Below are 13,044 nucleotides of genomic sequence, written 5' to 3' on the forward strand. Positions count from 1 at the left end.
AGTTGTCCCCTAGACCAAATTTAGTCAGAGCAAAGAATAGGTAAGACCACTCCACATGGTCAAATGCTTTCTCAGCATCTAGGGAGAGGACAAGGCCATCCATAGCACTTTTTTGGTAGGCTTGAATTACATTAAGAAGCCGCCTGACATTGTTACATGATTTATACGGCCCTTAATGAAGCCAGTTTGGTCTCCTTTCATAATAAGTGGCAGTGAGTCCTCTAATCTTGTGGCTGGAATTTTAGAAAGCAATTTTCTATCCACATTCAGAAGGGAAATGGGTCTTTACGAGGAACAAGCCTGGGCAGTTTCCCTTTTTGAGAATAAGTGATATGTTGGCTTCTCTCAGTGTTTGAGGGAGGTGGTCATTTGAAAATGAGTGGTTAAACATATCACGCAATGGCTCAAGGATCAGGCCATGGAACTCCTTACAGAACTCACTACAAAAACCATCTGGTCCTGGGGCCTTACCATTTTGCAGATTCTTAATTGCGAACATTATCTCTTCCTCGGTAATAAGGGACATTAAGGAGAGACCTCTGTTCTTCGGAGATAGTAGGGAGCTGAATCTTAGAAAATAAGTCCTCCATTAATTTGGGTGTGTCATTTGTCAGTTCTGAGGCATAACGATTTGCATAACATTTCTTAAATTAGTCATTTATCAATTTATTTTCCATATAAATGATTGCCATCAGAATCAGTAATAGTAGCAATTGACTGTGAGTCAGCTCTCTTTTTTAGCTAGGTACGCCAAATACATTCCTGGTTTATCTCCATGGTCATAAAGCTTTTGCCTGACAAATCTCATTTTCTTTTCAGCGTCCTGTGTTAGGAGAGAGTCCAACGTTGATCTAAGGACTGATATTTCCTTTAATAGGGCAGGAGTGGGAGATTTAATGTAGTCCTTTAGTACCTAATTCACCCTCTAACGTTTTTTGCTTTTCACGCTTTTTCCGCCTCTTAGTAGCTGTGTATGACATAATCAGACCCCTGGCGTACGCTTTACAGGTCTCACAAAGGAGCGAGGGGTTATCTGTTGATTGAAAGTTGATAGAGAAAAATGCTTTAAACTCTGTAATAAAATATTATGTAAATGTATGGTCTTTAGGAATGGTTGTATTCAACCTCCAATGTCTTGACAGATTGGATGCCCCACTGAGTTTTATGTCCAGGATCACCTCCGCATGATCAGATATGACTATGCTTCCTATCCTACCAGATAAAACAGACTGCAAAGTTGTCCTGGGCATAAAAACGTAATCTATTCTAGTCTGACATCCATGAGGTGCAGAGAAAAAAGTGAACTCTGATGGAGGGATGAAGGGTTCTCCAAACATCAGCATACCCCAGATCATCACAAATAGCTTTAAGTGACTTAGCTTGAGGAGAGAGTGAAGCTATACCACTGGGAAACCTGTCAATAAGATGCTTCAACAAACAATTAAAATCTCCTCCAACAACTGCAGTGTCTGAGTTTAATTCTGAAAAGTCTAGAAATACCTTAGTGAGGAAATCAGGGGGGAGGGAAGTAAATATTCATTTTGGAAATGTTCTGCCCTTCTAAAGTACCATTAATTATAACAAAACGACCAAATGTATCTTTCACACAAATCAAATGGTAGGTTATTTTTCACAAGAATTGCTACACCTCTACTACTGGATGTAAATGATGAGGAAAACACTTGACCAAACCCCCCTTGCTGCAACTTCAGATGCTCCTTATCATCCAAATTAGTTTCTTGCAACAGAGCAATATAAATATTTTATTTTTTCCAAAAAAGACAGTACCTTCTTCCTTTTAATGGAGCTATTGCTCCCTCTAATGTTCTGTTACCTGCCATTGCACTTTTACCAAACAATATCCAGACTGAATCCTACTGTAAAGATGGGGTGGTACCTTTTCCCACTCTCATCAATCTCACCGTGCATAAACAAACGATATGAACCCTGAACCCGAACTATACTAAACCCAAAAATTAAACATGTAAAGATTCAACAGGGGGTTTTCCCACTAGATAACATGCAGGGGATTTCAACTCTCCAATATAGACTCTTAAGTCCGCATTGTCACAAATACTTATTTTCCACCATAATTTGCAAATAAATTCATAAAAAAATCCTACAATGTGATCCTACAAAATTTTCTGGATTTCTTTTCTCATTTTGTCTGCCATAGTTGAAGTGTACCTATGATGAAAATTACAGGCCTCTCTTATCTTTTTAAGTAGGAGAACTTGCACAATTGGTGGCTGACTAAATACTTTTTTGCCCCACTGTATATATGGAAATGAAAATCAATAGAACAAGATTGGGGCTCTTCCACCTAAAACCAAGCCTGGGCACCAATATAGATTCACACATGTTTAAGTCTGAGCTATAGTGGCAGTTACTTTAGCAAGAAAAATAATAAAGATATGCATATTACTGAACAGGAGCACATGAGAACTCACACTACTGCTTCATGATCAGATTCAAATAAAAAAAGTGATCAAATGCCGCGGAGAGAGTCAATAAACACAGCAGCCTCTTCGGGTGTGTAGAGTGCTTTAAGTGGTCTGTTGACCATAATCTTCAATGTGGCCGGGTACAGCAGTGCGTAGCCCATCTTTCTTTATCTGTGGAATAATAATTAATTGAGATGTCATCTTACTAAAAGACACACAAGTCCACCGAAACGAACGGCCTGTTAGATTCGTCGTCAAAACTGTACCAAGCGGTTATAACAAAGTCAGGGATAGTGGAAGTGAGAGTCATGAGACAGGGCACCCCTAAGGTGTTCTTCAGACCTGTCTCGGAAGTCGTCCTACTCCTCCAAAAGTAAACATAGTGACATAGCGGGGAGTGTTCTGATAGCTGTACTAATGTACAAACTATCCTTTGTTGTCATCTAGTGGCGAAGTTGGGTACTGTAGCTTTTAATTTGTTAACTCTCGGTGCAACGATATTTCCTGTCAGAACAATCCGAGCAACAACAACAGACCGATTAGCTCTATTTTTCCATTTGACTAGGATTTGGTTAAAGAAAAATTTGTAAGAACTTTGAATTATTAGGACATGCTTTCGCTAATTCAAATTGTGTTTCTAGAATATTTATGGTTTTTACATGTTTATTCTAGTTTTCTAAGTTCCGATGATGCTAAGCTAATTGCGCTAACTATCACCCATTCACTTAACATTGCGTGTTAGGGTGCTAGCTAACGTTTCGTGATGGAATTTAGCTTCTTTGTGTTTTGGATGTATATAACTATATTTTAAGTGTTCAGATATCTCGTGACAGAGCTAAATTATAGTTATTAAGCTATATGGACACTTAGTGTGTATATGTTTGATGTAAATTGTCATCATTTCTACATGGTCATGTTGGCTAGATAGGCTTATTTTTCTTGTTGCTAGCTCGTGATAGAAATGCTGTTCTTTATTTGTATCCATTTGTGTGAATGTATATAGTGATTTTTCTACTACATTTTCTCCTTTCTGTATCTGTTACAGTTTTATAAACTAAATATCTTCTACTAAAGATACAATACCAGTCCCTCCCTGATTCTTTATTGGAAGAGTGTAAGCTGTCTGCCAAGCTTTGTAGTTTACACATTGTGAGGGCAGAACAAAAGGTACTTAATTGTTACACAGAAATGTATTTGATATTGAAATAAAAACAGCAGCATTGGGCCTTAAGTGTGTAGGTGGAACCTGAGATTCTGATTCACCTTTAATATCGGTTTCATCTGGTGTCTTTTAAAAATACAGGCAATTCTATCCAGTATTGGCACAGATACACAAACACTTGGTTTACAAACAATGGAGTAAATCAACCACTAACACTTTATTTGTATAGTCCTTCTGTAGATGCTCTACAGACTATTAGTAACATTTCAACTAAATATCTACTAACACTAAACTTAACCCTTGCCCTAACCCTTACCTTTATTCTATACCTATCTATCCCTAATCGCAAAATGTAGAAGGGGTTGGGTAAAATGTGGAAGACACATTTCAGTTAAATGCATTCAGTTGTACAACTGACTAGGTATCAATCACCCTTTCCCTTTCCAGTTGCTTATGAAAATATAGTTTGTTGATAGTATGACCATCTGTAGAGCATCTACAGATGGATTATCCGTACTATCCAAATAAAGTGTGACCAACCAACCATCATCTTTTGGGTTATGATGGGGTTAGACAGTTGTATTAAGCTCATGAGGCATTTCATATCATTCATTAATTGAAATGACTGTAAATTTCAGATTTCACATTACCTGCTCCCGGAGTCCTTTATGAATGCGTCCCATGCCAGCCCAGCTGTAGCGTTTTGCATACTCCTGCAGTGCTGCATACAGCTTCCTGCCACTCGCTGTGGCCTGGGGTGGGAACAGGGCATGGCTCAGCACAGGGGTCAGGTATCCTTGCCCCTGCTCCTCCTCTCCTGTCTCCATGGTGATGCACGGAGTCCCCCGATCGCCAGTGGCCACATTTGATGTGGCACTGCACACTGCTCCAGCACAGCTGCCGGCGCGGGACAACACAGAGCGCCTGGAGCCGGACTTGTGCTTACCTGGGATGGCTCGGCCTGGAGCTGGCGGGTCAGAGCCCACCCTGTAACAATACCATAGGAAGAGGAGCAGCAGGGTCCACAGGAGCCCATTCAGAGGATGGACCCCTAGCTCAGCACAGGGGGGCAATGGGAGCAGATCCATGGGCCAGTCCATCCTACAGTGATGAACTGAAATAACAGAGGGGAAGTAAAGGAGAAAGAGCAGGAGATAAGTATGCTATAGAAGGAGGAAGCGAGAGATATCAATAGGTGCCAGTTTTCCAGACACAAATAAAGCCCTGGACTATAACTAAATAGGTATATCTTCTGCATTCCAGGTGACTACCTCGTGAAGCTGGTTGAGAGAATGCCAAGAGTTTGCAAAGCTGTCATCAAGGCAAAGGGTGGCTACTTTGAAGAATCTCAAATATTAAATATATTGATTTTGATTTGTTTAACACTTTTTTGGTTACTAAATGATTCCATATGTGTTATTTGATGTCTTCACTATTATTCTACAATGTAGAAAATAGTACAAATAAAGAAAACCCCTGGAATGAGTAGGTGTCCAAACTTTTGACTGGTACTGTAAATATTCAGACCCTTTGCTATGAGACTCAAAATTAAGCTCAGGTGCATCCTGTTTCCATTGATGTTTCTCGATCTTAATTGCAGTCCACCTGTGGTAAATCAATTGATTGGACATGATTTGGAAAGGCACACACCTGTCTATATAAGGTCCCACAGTTGACAGTGCATGTCAGAACAAAAACCAAGCCATGAGGTCGAAGGAGTTGTCCGTAGAGCGCAGAGTCAGGATTGTGTTGAGGCACAGATCTGGGGAAGGGTACCAAAACATTTCTGCAACATTTAGGTCCCCAAGAACACAGTGGCCTCCATCATTCTTAAATGGAAGACGTTTGGAACCACCACGACTCTTCCTAGAGCTGGCCGCCCGGCCAAACTGAGCAATTGGGGAGAAGGGCCTTGGTCACTCTGACAGAGCTCCAGAGTTCCTCTGTGGAGATGGTAGAACCTTCCAAAACAACAACCATCTCTGCAGCACTCCACCAATAAGGCCTTTATGGTAGAGTGGCCAGACAGAAGCCACTCCTCAGTAAAAGGCATGAAAGCCCGCTTGGAGTTTGCTAAAAGATCTGCAGAGAAGACTCGAGGCTGTAATCACTGCCAAAGGTTCTTCAACTAAGTACTGGGTAAATGGTCTGAATACTTACGCAAATGTTATATTTTTGTTTTTTGTTTTTAATACACTTGCTAACATTTCTAAAAACCTGTTTTTGCTTTGTCATTATGGGGTATTGTGTAGATTTATGAGAGAAAAAAAACAATTTAATACATTTTAGGGTAAGGTTGTAACATAACAAGATGTGGAAAAAGTCAAGGGGTCTGAATACTTTCCGAATGCATAGTATATTCTTTCAAAATAAATGCTCTGTAATGTTTGCCTTGGGTATTGGGATCAGAGTAGCTTAATAAGTTCCAATTATTGGAAAAGATGACAGGTTAAAACAATGTGGTGTGAGCTCATCAGTAGGCGGGATTTTACCTGCAGTTCTTTCACATCATGCTTTTAGTCGTGTTACTAAGTTTATTTTTATCAGGATGCTTTAAAAAAAAAAATGTCACCTATATTTAACCAGGTAGGCCAGTTGAGAACAAGTTCTCATTTACAAGATAAAGCAAAAATGTGCAACAAAAACAACAACACAGAGTTACACATAAACAAATGTACAGTCAATAACACAAAATAAAGAAAAATAGAAAAATCTATGCAGCGTGTGTGCAGATGTAGGGAGGCAATAAATAGGCCATAGAGGTGAAAATAATTACAATTTAGCATTAATACTGGTGTGATAGATGTGCAAGTAGAGATACTGGAGTGCAAAAGAGCAAGAGGGCAAGTAATAATATGGGGTGGGTGTGCTAATAATAATAGTAGTTAGGTGTGCTACTTACAGATTGGCTGTGTACAGGTACAGTGATCGGTAAGCTGCTCTGACAGCTGATGCTTAAAGTTAGAGAGGGAGATATAAGACTCCAGCTTCAGAAATTGCAATTAATTCCAGTCATTGGCAGCAGAGAACTGGAAGGAAATGCGGCCAAAGGTAGTGTTGGCTTTGGGGATGACCAGTGCAATATACCTGCTGGAGCGCGTGCTATGGGTGGGTGTTGCTATGGTGACCAGTGAGCTGAGATAAGGCGAGGCTTTACCGAGCAAAGACTTATAGATGACCTGGGGCTACTTTGTAAATGACATCGCCGAAGTCAAGGATTGGTAGGATAGTCAGTTTTACGAGGGTATGTTTGGCGGCATGAGTGAAGGAGGCTTTGTTGCGAAATAGGAAGCCGATTCTAGATTTAATTTTGGATTGGAGATGCTTAATGTAAGTCTGGAAGGAGAGTTTACAGTCCACATATTTTAGGTCAGAACCGTCCAGAGTAGTGATGCTAGTCGGGCGGGAGGGTGCGGGCAGCAATCAGTTGAAGAGAATGCACTTAGTTTTACTAGCATTTTTTTTTTAATGGAGGCCACAGAAGGAGTGTGGGACCCCCTGTGGGACCCCCATGGAGAGAACATACATGATTTTACTACTTTTTCAAAACTTCTGTGTTTTAGGCAACTATATATAGAAACATATTTATAGAGTAAAAGGTGGCTGTTTTTGTCTTGTATTTAATTGTTGACAGTAGAGGTCGACCGATTATGATTTTTCAACGCTGATACCGATACCGATTATTGGAGGACCAAAAAAGCTGATACCGATTAATCGGCCGATTAAAAAAAAAAAAAAATGTTTTTACATTTGTAATAATGACAATTACAACAATACTGAATTAACACTTATTTTAACTTAATATAAAGCATCAATAAAATCAATTTAGCCTCAAATAAATAATGAAACATGTTCAATTTGGTTTAAATAATGCAAAAACAAAGTGTCGGAGAAGAAAGTAATATGTGCCATGTAAAAATGTGTGCCATGTAAAATATGTGGCATGTAAAAAAGCTAAAGTTTAAGTTCCTTGCTCAGAACATGAGAACATATGAAAGTTGGTGGTTCCTTTTACCATGAGACTTCAATATTCCAAGGTAAGAGGCTTTAGGTTGTAGTATTTATAGGACTATTTCTCTTTATACCATTTGTATTTCATCTACCTTTGACCATTGTATGTTCTTATAGGCACTATACTATTTCCAGTGTAACAGTATAGTTTCCGTCCCCCTCCTTGCCCCTACCTGGGCTCGAATCAGGAACACATAGACAACAGCCAAACTCGAAGCATCGTTACCCATCGCTCCACAAAAGCTGCGGCCCTTGCAGCACGAGGGGAATAACTACTCCAAATCAAAAAGCGAGTGACGTTTAAAACAGTATTAGCGCACACCCAGCTAACTAGCTAGCCATTTCACATTGGTTACACCAGCCATTAGGCTGATAGGCTTGAAGTCATAAACAGCGCTGTGCTTGCGAAGAGCTGCTGGCAAAAACGCACAAAAGTGCTGTTTGAATTAATGATTACGGGCCTGCTGCTGCTCAGTCAGACTGCTCTATCAAATCAGACTTAATTATAACATAATAACACACAGAAATACGAGCCTTTTGTCATTAATATGATCGAATCCGGAAACTATCATTTCGAAAACAAAACGTTTATTATTTCAGTGAAATACGGAACCGTTCGGTATTTTATCTAACGGGTGGCATCCCTAAGTCTAAATATTCTTGTTACATTGCACAACCTTCAAATGTATGTCATAATTACGTAAAATTCTGTCAAATTAGTTCGCAATGAGCCAGGCAGCCCAAACTGTTGCATATACCCTGACTCTGCGTGCAATGAACACAAGAGAAATTACACAATTTCACCTGGTTAATATTTCCCGCTAAACTGGATCAGTAGTTATAACTAGTGATTATGATTGATTGTTTTTTACAAGATAAGTTTAATGCTAGCTAGCAATTTACCTTGGCTTCTACTACATTCGTGTAACAGGCAGGCTACTTGTGGAGTGCAATGGTTAGAGCGTTGGACTAGTTAACTGTGCGGTTGCAAGATAGGAACCCCTGAGCTGACAAGGTGAAAATCTGTCGTTCTGCCCCTGAACAAGGCAGTTAACCCACAGTTCCTAGGCAGTCATTGAAAATAAGAATGTTTTCATAACTGACTTGCCTAGTTAAATAAAAGGTATTTAAAAAAAATAATAATAATCGGAAATCGGCGCCCAAAAATACCAATTTCCGATTGTTATGAAAACTTGAAATCGGCCCTAATTAATCGGCCATTCTGATTAATCGGCTGACCTCTAGTTGACAGTCAGTAGACACCATGTTTATATTGTAAAAGGTGACACATATAAGTTGAATTAAGTTATTTTCTGTTGGAAGGTGTTACCAGTTTTGGTTTTCCCATTTATATTTGGAGGTAGCACATAGGGTGAACCGATTTGGTGTCACCTTGCTAGTAAGTATGGGTTACACCTGTGCTGGCTCGTCATCTCGATAGTCGGAAGTCACCTGGAATGCATTTCAATTAACAGGTGTGCCTTGTTAAAAGTTCATTTGTGGAATTTCTTTCCTTCTTAATGCGTTTGAGCCAATCAGTTGCGTTGTGAAGATAACCCAACTGATTGCCTCAAACAAATTCAGAATGAAAGAAATTAACAACACACCTGTTAATTGAAATTGCATTCCAGGTGACTTTCTCATGAAGCTGGTTGAGAGAATGCCAAGAGTGTGCAAAGCTGTCATCAAAGCAAATGGTGGCTAATGTAGGAAATCGTTTTTTTTTAAACGAAAAAACATGGAATAAGTAAGTGTGTCCAAACCTTTGCTGGGAATGTACAAGCAAAATATTTTGTGCCCCTGCCTTTGACAAAGTGAGCACTGTTTATCACAGGATGGCATCAGCTCTCACCTTTATGTTATTTTACTAGGCAAGTCAGTTAAGAACAAATTCTTATTTTCAATGACGGCCTAGGAACAGTGGGTTAACTGCCTGTTCAGGGGCAGAACGACAGATTTGTACCTAGTCCAACGCTCTAACCACTAGGCTACGCTGCCGCCCCCTAAACAGCCCATCGTTTTTATGTGTTGTTGGAGGTGTGTTTTGGTCAATTTAGCTCAGAATATGTCCTCCTCTCAATCTGCCACCATAGCATGCCTTCTAATAAGTGGTCTCAGGGATGGAGAACTCTGGAAGTTCTTTTGGTCTCTACTGAGTTAGCTAAATCACATTTTAGTGTTCTTGCACCTTATTGTTCCACAAATCTTCAAAATGTTCTTAAATATGATGTTCTGGTGCCTCTATGGCAAAAGCTGATTGAGGACCTTGTTACTTATGAATGTGTTTGTTTTGTATGACCGTTTTTTACTTTCTGCTTGCATTTCGTATTTATATTTTGATGTGTGTATTTTCTACAATTTATGTAAATTAGGGCTCATCTGTAAAATAGACCTTGGTCTCAGTATGACGCCCTGATAAAATAAAGGGGGGAAAATAGCAGTTTAGGAATCATATTATAATTTGTCTAAAATGAGTTTTACAATCTTGCACACATCCAAATACATAGGCCTATTAGATTCAGTATCCCGCGTTTACAGGATTTACTGTATGAGCGAAGGTCTTTTTTGGCTTACACAAAAAGCACACCCTAGAACTGTCCCCTCCCGGTGCATTAACAAGGTATCATCGTCAGCGCACATTTCAGTAAACATATTGACAACATAGCAAAACTGCGCAGATACTTCCATCACAGCCTTTCACTTGTATTTTTGTCGATAACAATCATTGTAAGCGTTCCCGGGATAATGTCCAAATATAGAGAGGGGTGGACAAAGCATTGAGTAGTCTAGGCTATTTATTCTGACAATAGTCGACATCTAAATATATAAGTTAATTTCTAGGCTACCATTTAAAAGGTATCTGGTATGCGTGCATGCGGGGATCCTAATACATTTTAATTGTAGCCTAATGACTCACCACTGTCCCTCTTTTTTCTGTGCTTCACTGTCTATCTGTCTTGATGGGCTGCGCCGGTGCAACTCGATACAATTTGTTCCGCATTCGATGTTTCCGCAAAGCGCCAGAGTATAATGTCCTCCTTTACGGAAAATACCGACGGGTAAATTGTTTTAGACTTATTTATTTATCGTCTGGTCAATTGAAGTGAAATATATATTTTGTATTCTAATTAGCTTGGTATAAGCAATCTTAGTTTAAATGTTGCATGCTATCCAATCTCTAGCCTGGGCTTTTAGATGTGTGTTGCTGTTTCAGCACTGTTGGTGTACAGCTCTTCGCCAAGAGAACCAAGTTCATGCAGATCTGCGAACATCCACCAGGGCGCATCTGTGAGCTATGACTCCCGACTTAAATGCCCTCACACACGCCAACGCTTCAACCATACAGGTAGAACCAGCTACCAGCGTTCCACCCACCCGCTCGCTCCAGGGCCTAGAAATAAGAGAGAGAGGCGTATAGACACACCATCAACGAGAAAGGGGGGAGCGGAGTCAGAAGACAGCAGGATACCTTTACACATATTTGGGAAGATCAATTGTAGTGATTAGGATATTAGAGGGGTGTAGTCACAAAGCGCTCTGCATACTCACACAAAGAGCAGGGCCGTGTGGGAGCAAATGATCATTTAAACACATTTCATGTGCAGCATCAGCGCTGGTATTTTACGTAAGGGACTCGAAGGAACGCTGTAAAAGAGAACGTAGCTCAACCAACAATAGCCCGATTTTTGACTGAAACGCGAATTCCGGTGTGTAAGAGAAGCGCATAATAATAAGGGAATAGATCAGGACGTGATTTTCCAGGTACGTATGCTTCCCTCGCTGCTAACTATTACGCATAGGCCTAATAATAAGCGCAGGTCTCTTTTTCTAATCCATCACATTGCAAACGCTACCTGCATTGAAATCTTAAACCAAACAAAAAAATACTCCTGATTTTCTCTGACGCAAATACAAATTAGGCCTATTCGTTTTTTATAGCCGTCCGGTGAGCGTGGTTATCGGGCAAATAGAATGATTTGGTGGATATTTTGAAAAAGAAAACGGAACGCCATTGAAAGCATGAAGGAATTAAACATTCTCCTGCGATGCATAACTTAACACGATAGGCCTATTCTATGAGGCCTATCATGTTTAGTTTAATGTAGCTATACAGATATATGATCTCTATTACAGTATTTTAGATCTGAGTGACCGTGACAGCACAGAAGGCATATCATACGACCACGGATCGAAACCCCCTTGGGCCTTAGGACCCGCATAATGTAAATACGTGTTCACAATCTGAAATGTGTTAGCCTTTTCCTCTTTATCTTATATTGCGAGATAGATTTATATGATGAGACATTGGTGGAAGACAACAATAAAAAGCACCAATGATAATGCTGCACTACTGATGATATCACGTTTTGAGCAATTTTACCTTTACCAAGGCACTTTTATTGTAGGTTTAAAGATACAAAATGGGATATGGGGATATGTTCAATGACATTGAAATGCTTGATATACCCATTGATAGAATTTATATGTCTCTTAAGCTTAGCACAATTCTTATTTACAGTGACGCCTACACCGGCCAAACCCGGACAACGATGGGCCAATTGTGCGCCGTCCTATGGGACTACTTTACCCCATTGTTTACATAAACAATAGCATGAACAAATGTAAATACATGTTTTAAACTATCACCTGGATTACATTAATTTATCTTTGAATTTGAGAGGGGTTTGTACATTAGGGATGGATGGGTTGGGGAAATGTAACCCTCCCTAATACACATTTTGTAAATGTAGAATTTGTTCTTAATTTACTTGCCTGGTTAAATAAAGTGAAATAAAATAAGTAAACATGTTTAAACATTTTGAAGCTATACCTTGTTTGTTTATTGTTTGTAAACAATGGAGGGAGAAATATAACCTTTGGCTTATGATTGAGTAAGACAGTTGGGCTAAGCGCATTTGTATGCGATATTCTTTACGAATCAAAAATGTAAATGACCATTGAACAGATTCCCAGATCCAAGACTGCACATTTGAATATCTGTCTCTCTAAAACAGTGGTGTCAAACTCATTTTGCTCTGATGGGGGCCTCGGTCGGTCTTCGATGAGGTCCGAAGGGCTGCACTGAAATTGGTTATATTTCTTGCCTGTTGAAATATTTTTACTCCACCTGCGAGCCGGATTGGACCCCCTCCGTATGTTGACACCCCTGCTCTAAAGCTTAGGTTTTTAATATATGATCAGTGCAGTTGCTGGTGCTGTTGTTCTGATTGATAAAGTACAATACTGCAGTAAGGAATCATTTAGGTTGTATCTGCTCTTCTTTCCTTCCTTACAATCTCTTTCCCTCCCCACTTCTGTTTCCCTCCCCTCTCTGTCAGGCTGTTCTGATACTAAACCATGGTGTCTACAGTTCTTGCTGTGACACTATCTGTCACCATCCTCCACCTAACTACAGGTAGTGTGTGT

General features: G+C 39.8%; 2 protein-coding genes across 4 annotated transcripts in view; one reads left to right on the plus strand and one right to left on the minus strand.

The window, feature by feature from the left end:
• Positions 1-10,649, minus strand: part of asphd1 (aspartate beta-hydroxylase domain containing 1) — a 50,575-nt gene extending 39,926 nt beyond the window's left edge. The window contains exons 1-2 of the mRNA XM_035770445.2: positions 10,535-10,649; positions 4,257-4,720 (exon numbers count right to left, since the gene is read on the minus strand). Of these exons, the coding sequence (XP_035626338.2) occupies positions 4,257-4,706 (450 nt within the window). The 5' untranslated portion in view covers positions 4,707-4,720; positions 10,535-10,649. The remainder of the gene's footprint in view (positions 1-4,256; positions 4,721-10,534) is intronic.
• Positions 10,591-13,044, plus strand: part of sez6l2 (seizure related 6 homolog (mouse)-like 2) — a 55,013-nt gene continuing 52,559 nt past the window's right edge. For 2 of the 3 annotated variants that reach the window (XM_035770560.2, XM_052518328.1), the window contains exons 1-2: positions 10,970-11,379; positions 12,957-13,033. In XM_035770560.2, coding sequence (XP_035626453.2) covers positions 12,976-13,033 — 58 coding nt within the window. In that variant the 5' untranslated portion in view covers positions 10,970-11,379; positions 12,957-12,975. The other variant, XM_052518327.1, reaches the window with a different exon arrangement.

This window comes from Oncorhynchus keta, chromosome 5, assembly GCF_023373465.1.
Source record: "Oncorhynchus keta strain PuntledgeMale-10-30-2019 chromosome 5, Oket_V2, whole genome shotgun sequence".
Classification (NCBI taxonomy): Eukaryota; Metazoa; Chordata; class Actinopteri; order Salmoniformes; family Salmonidae; genus Oncorhynchus; species Oncorhynchus keta.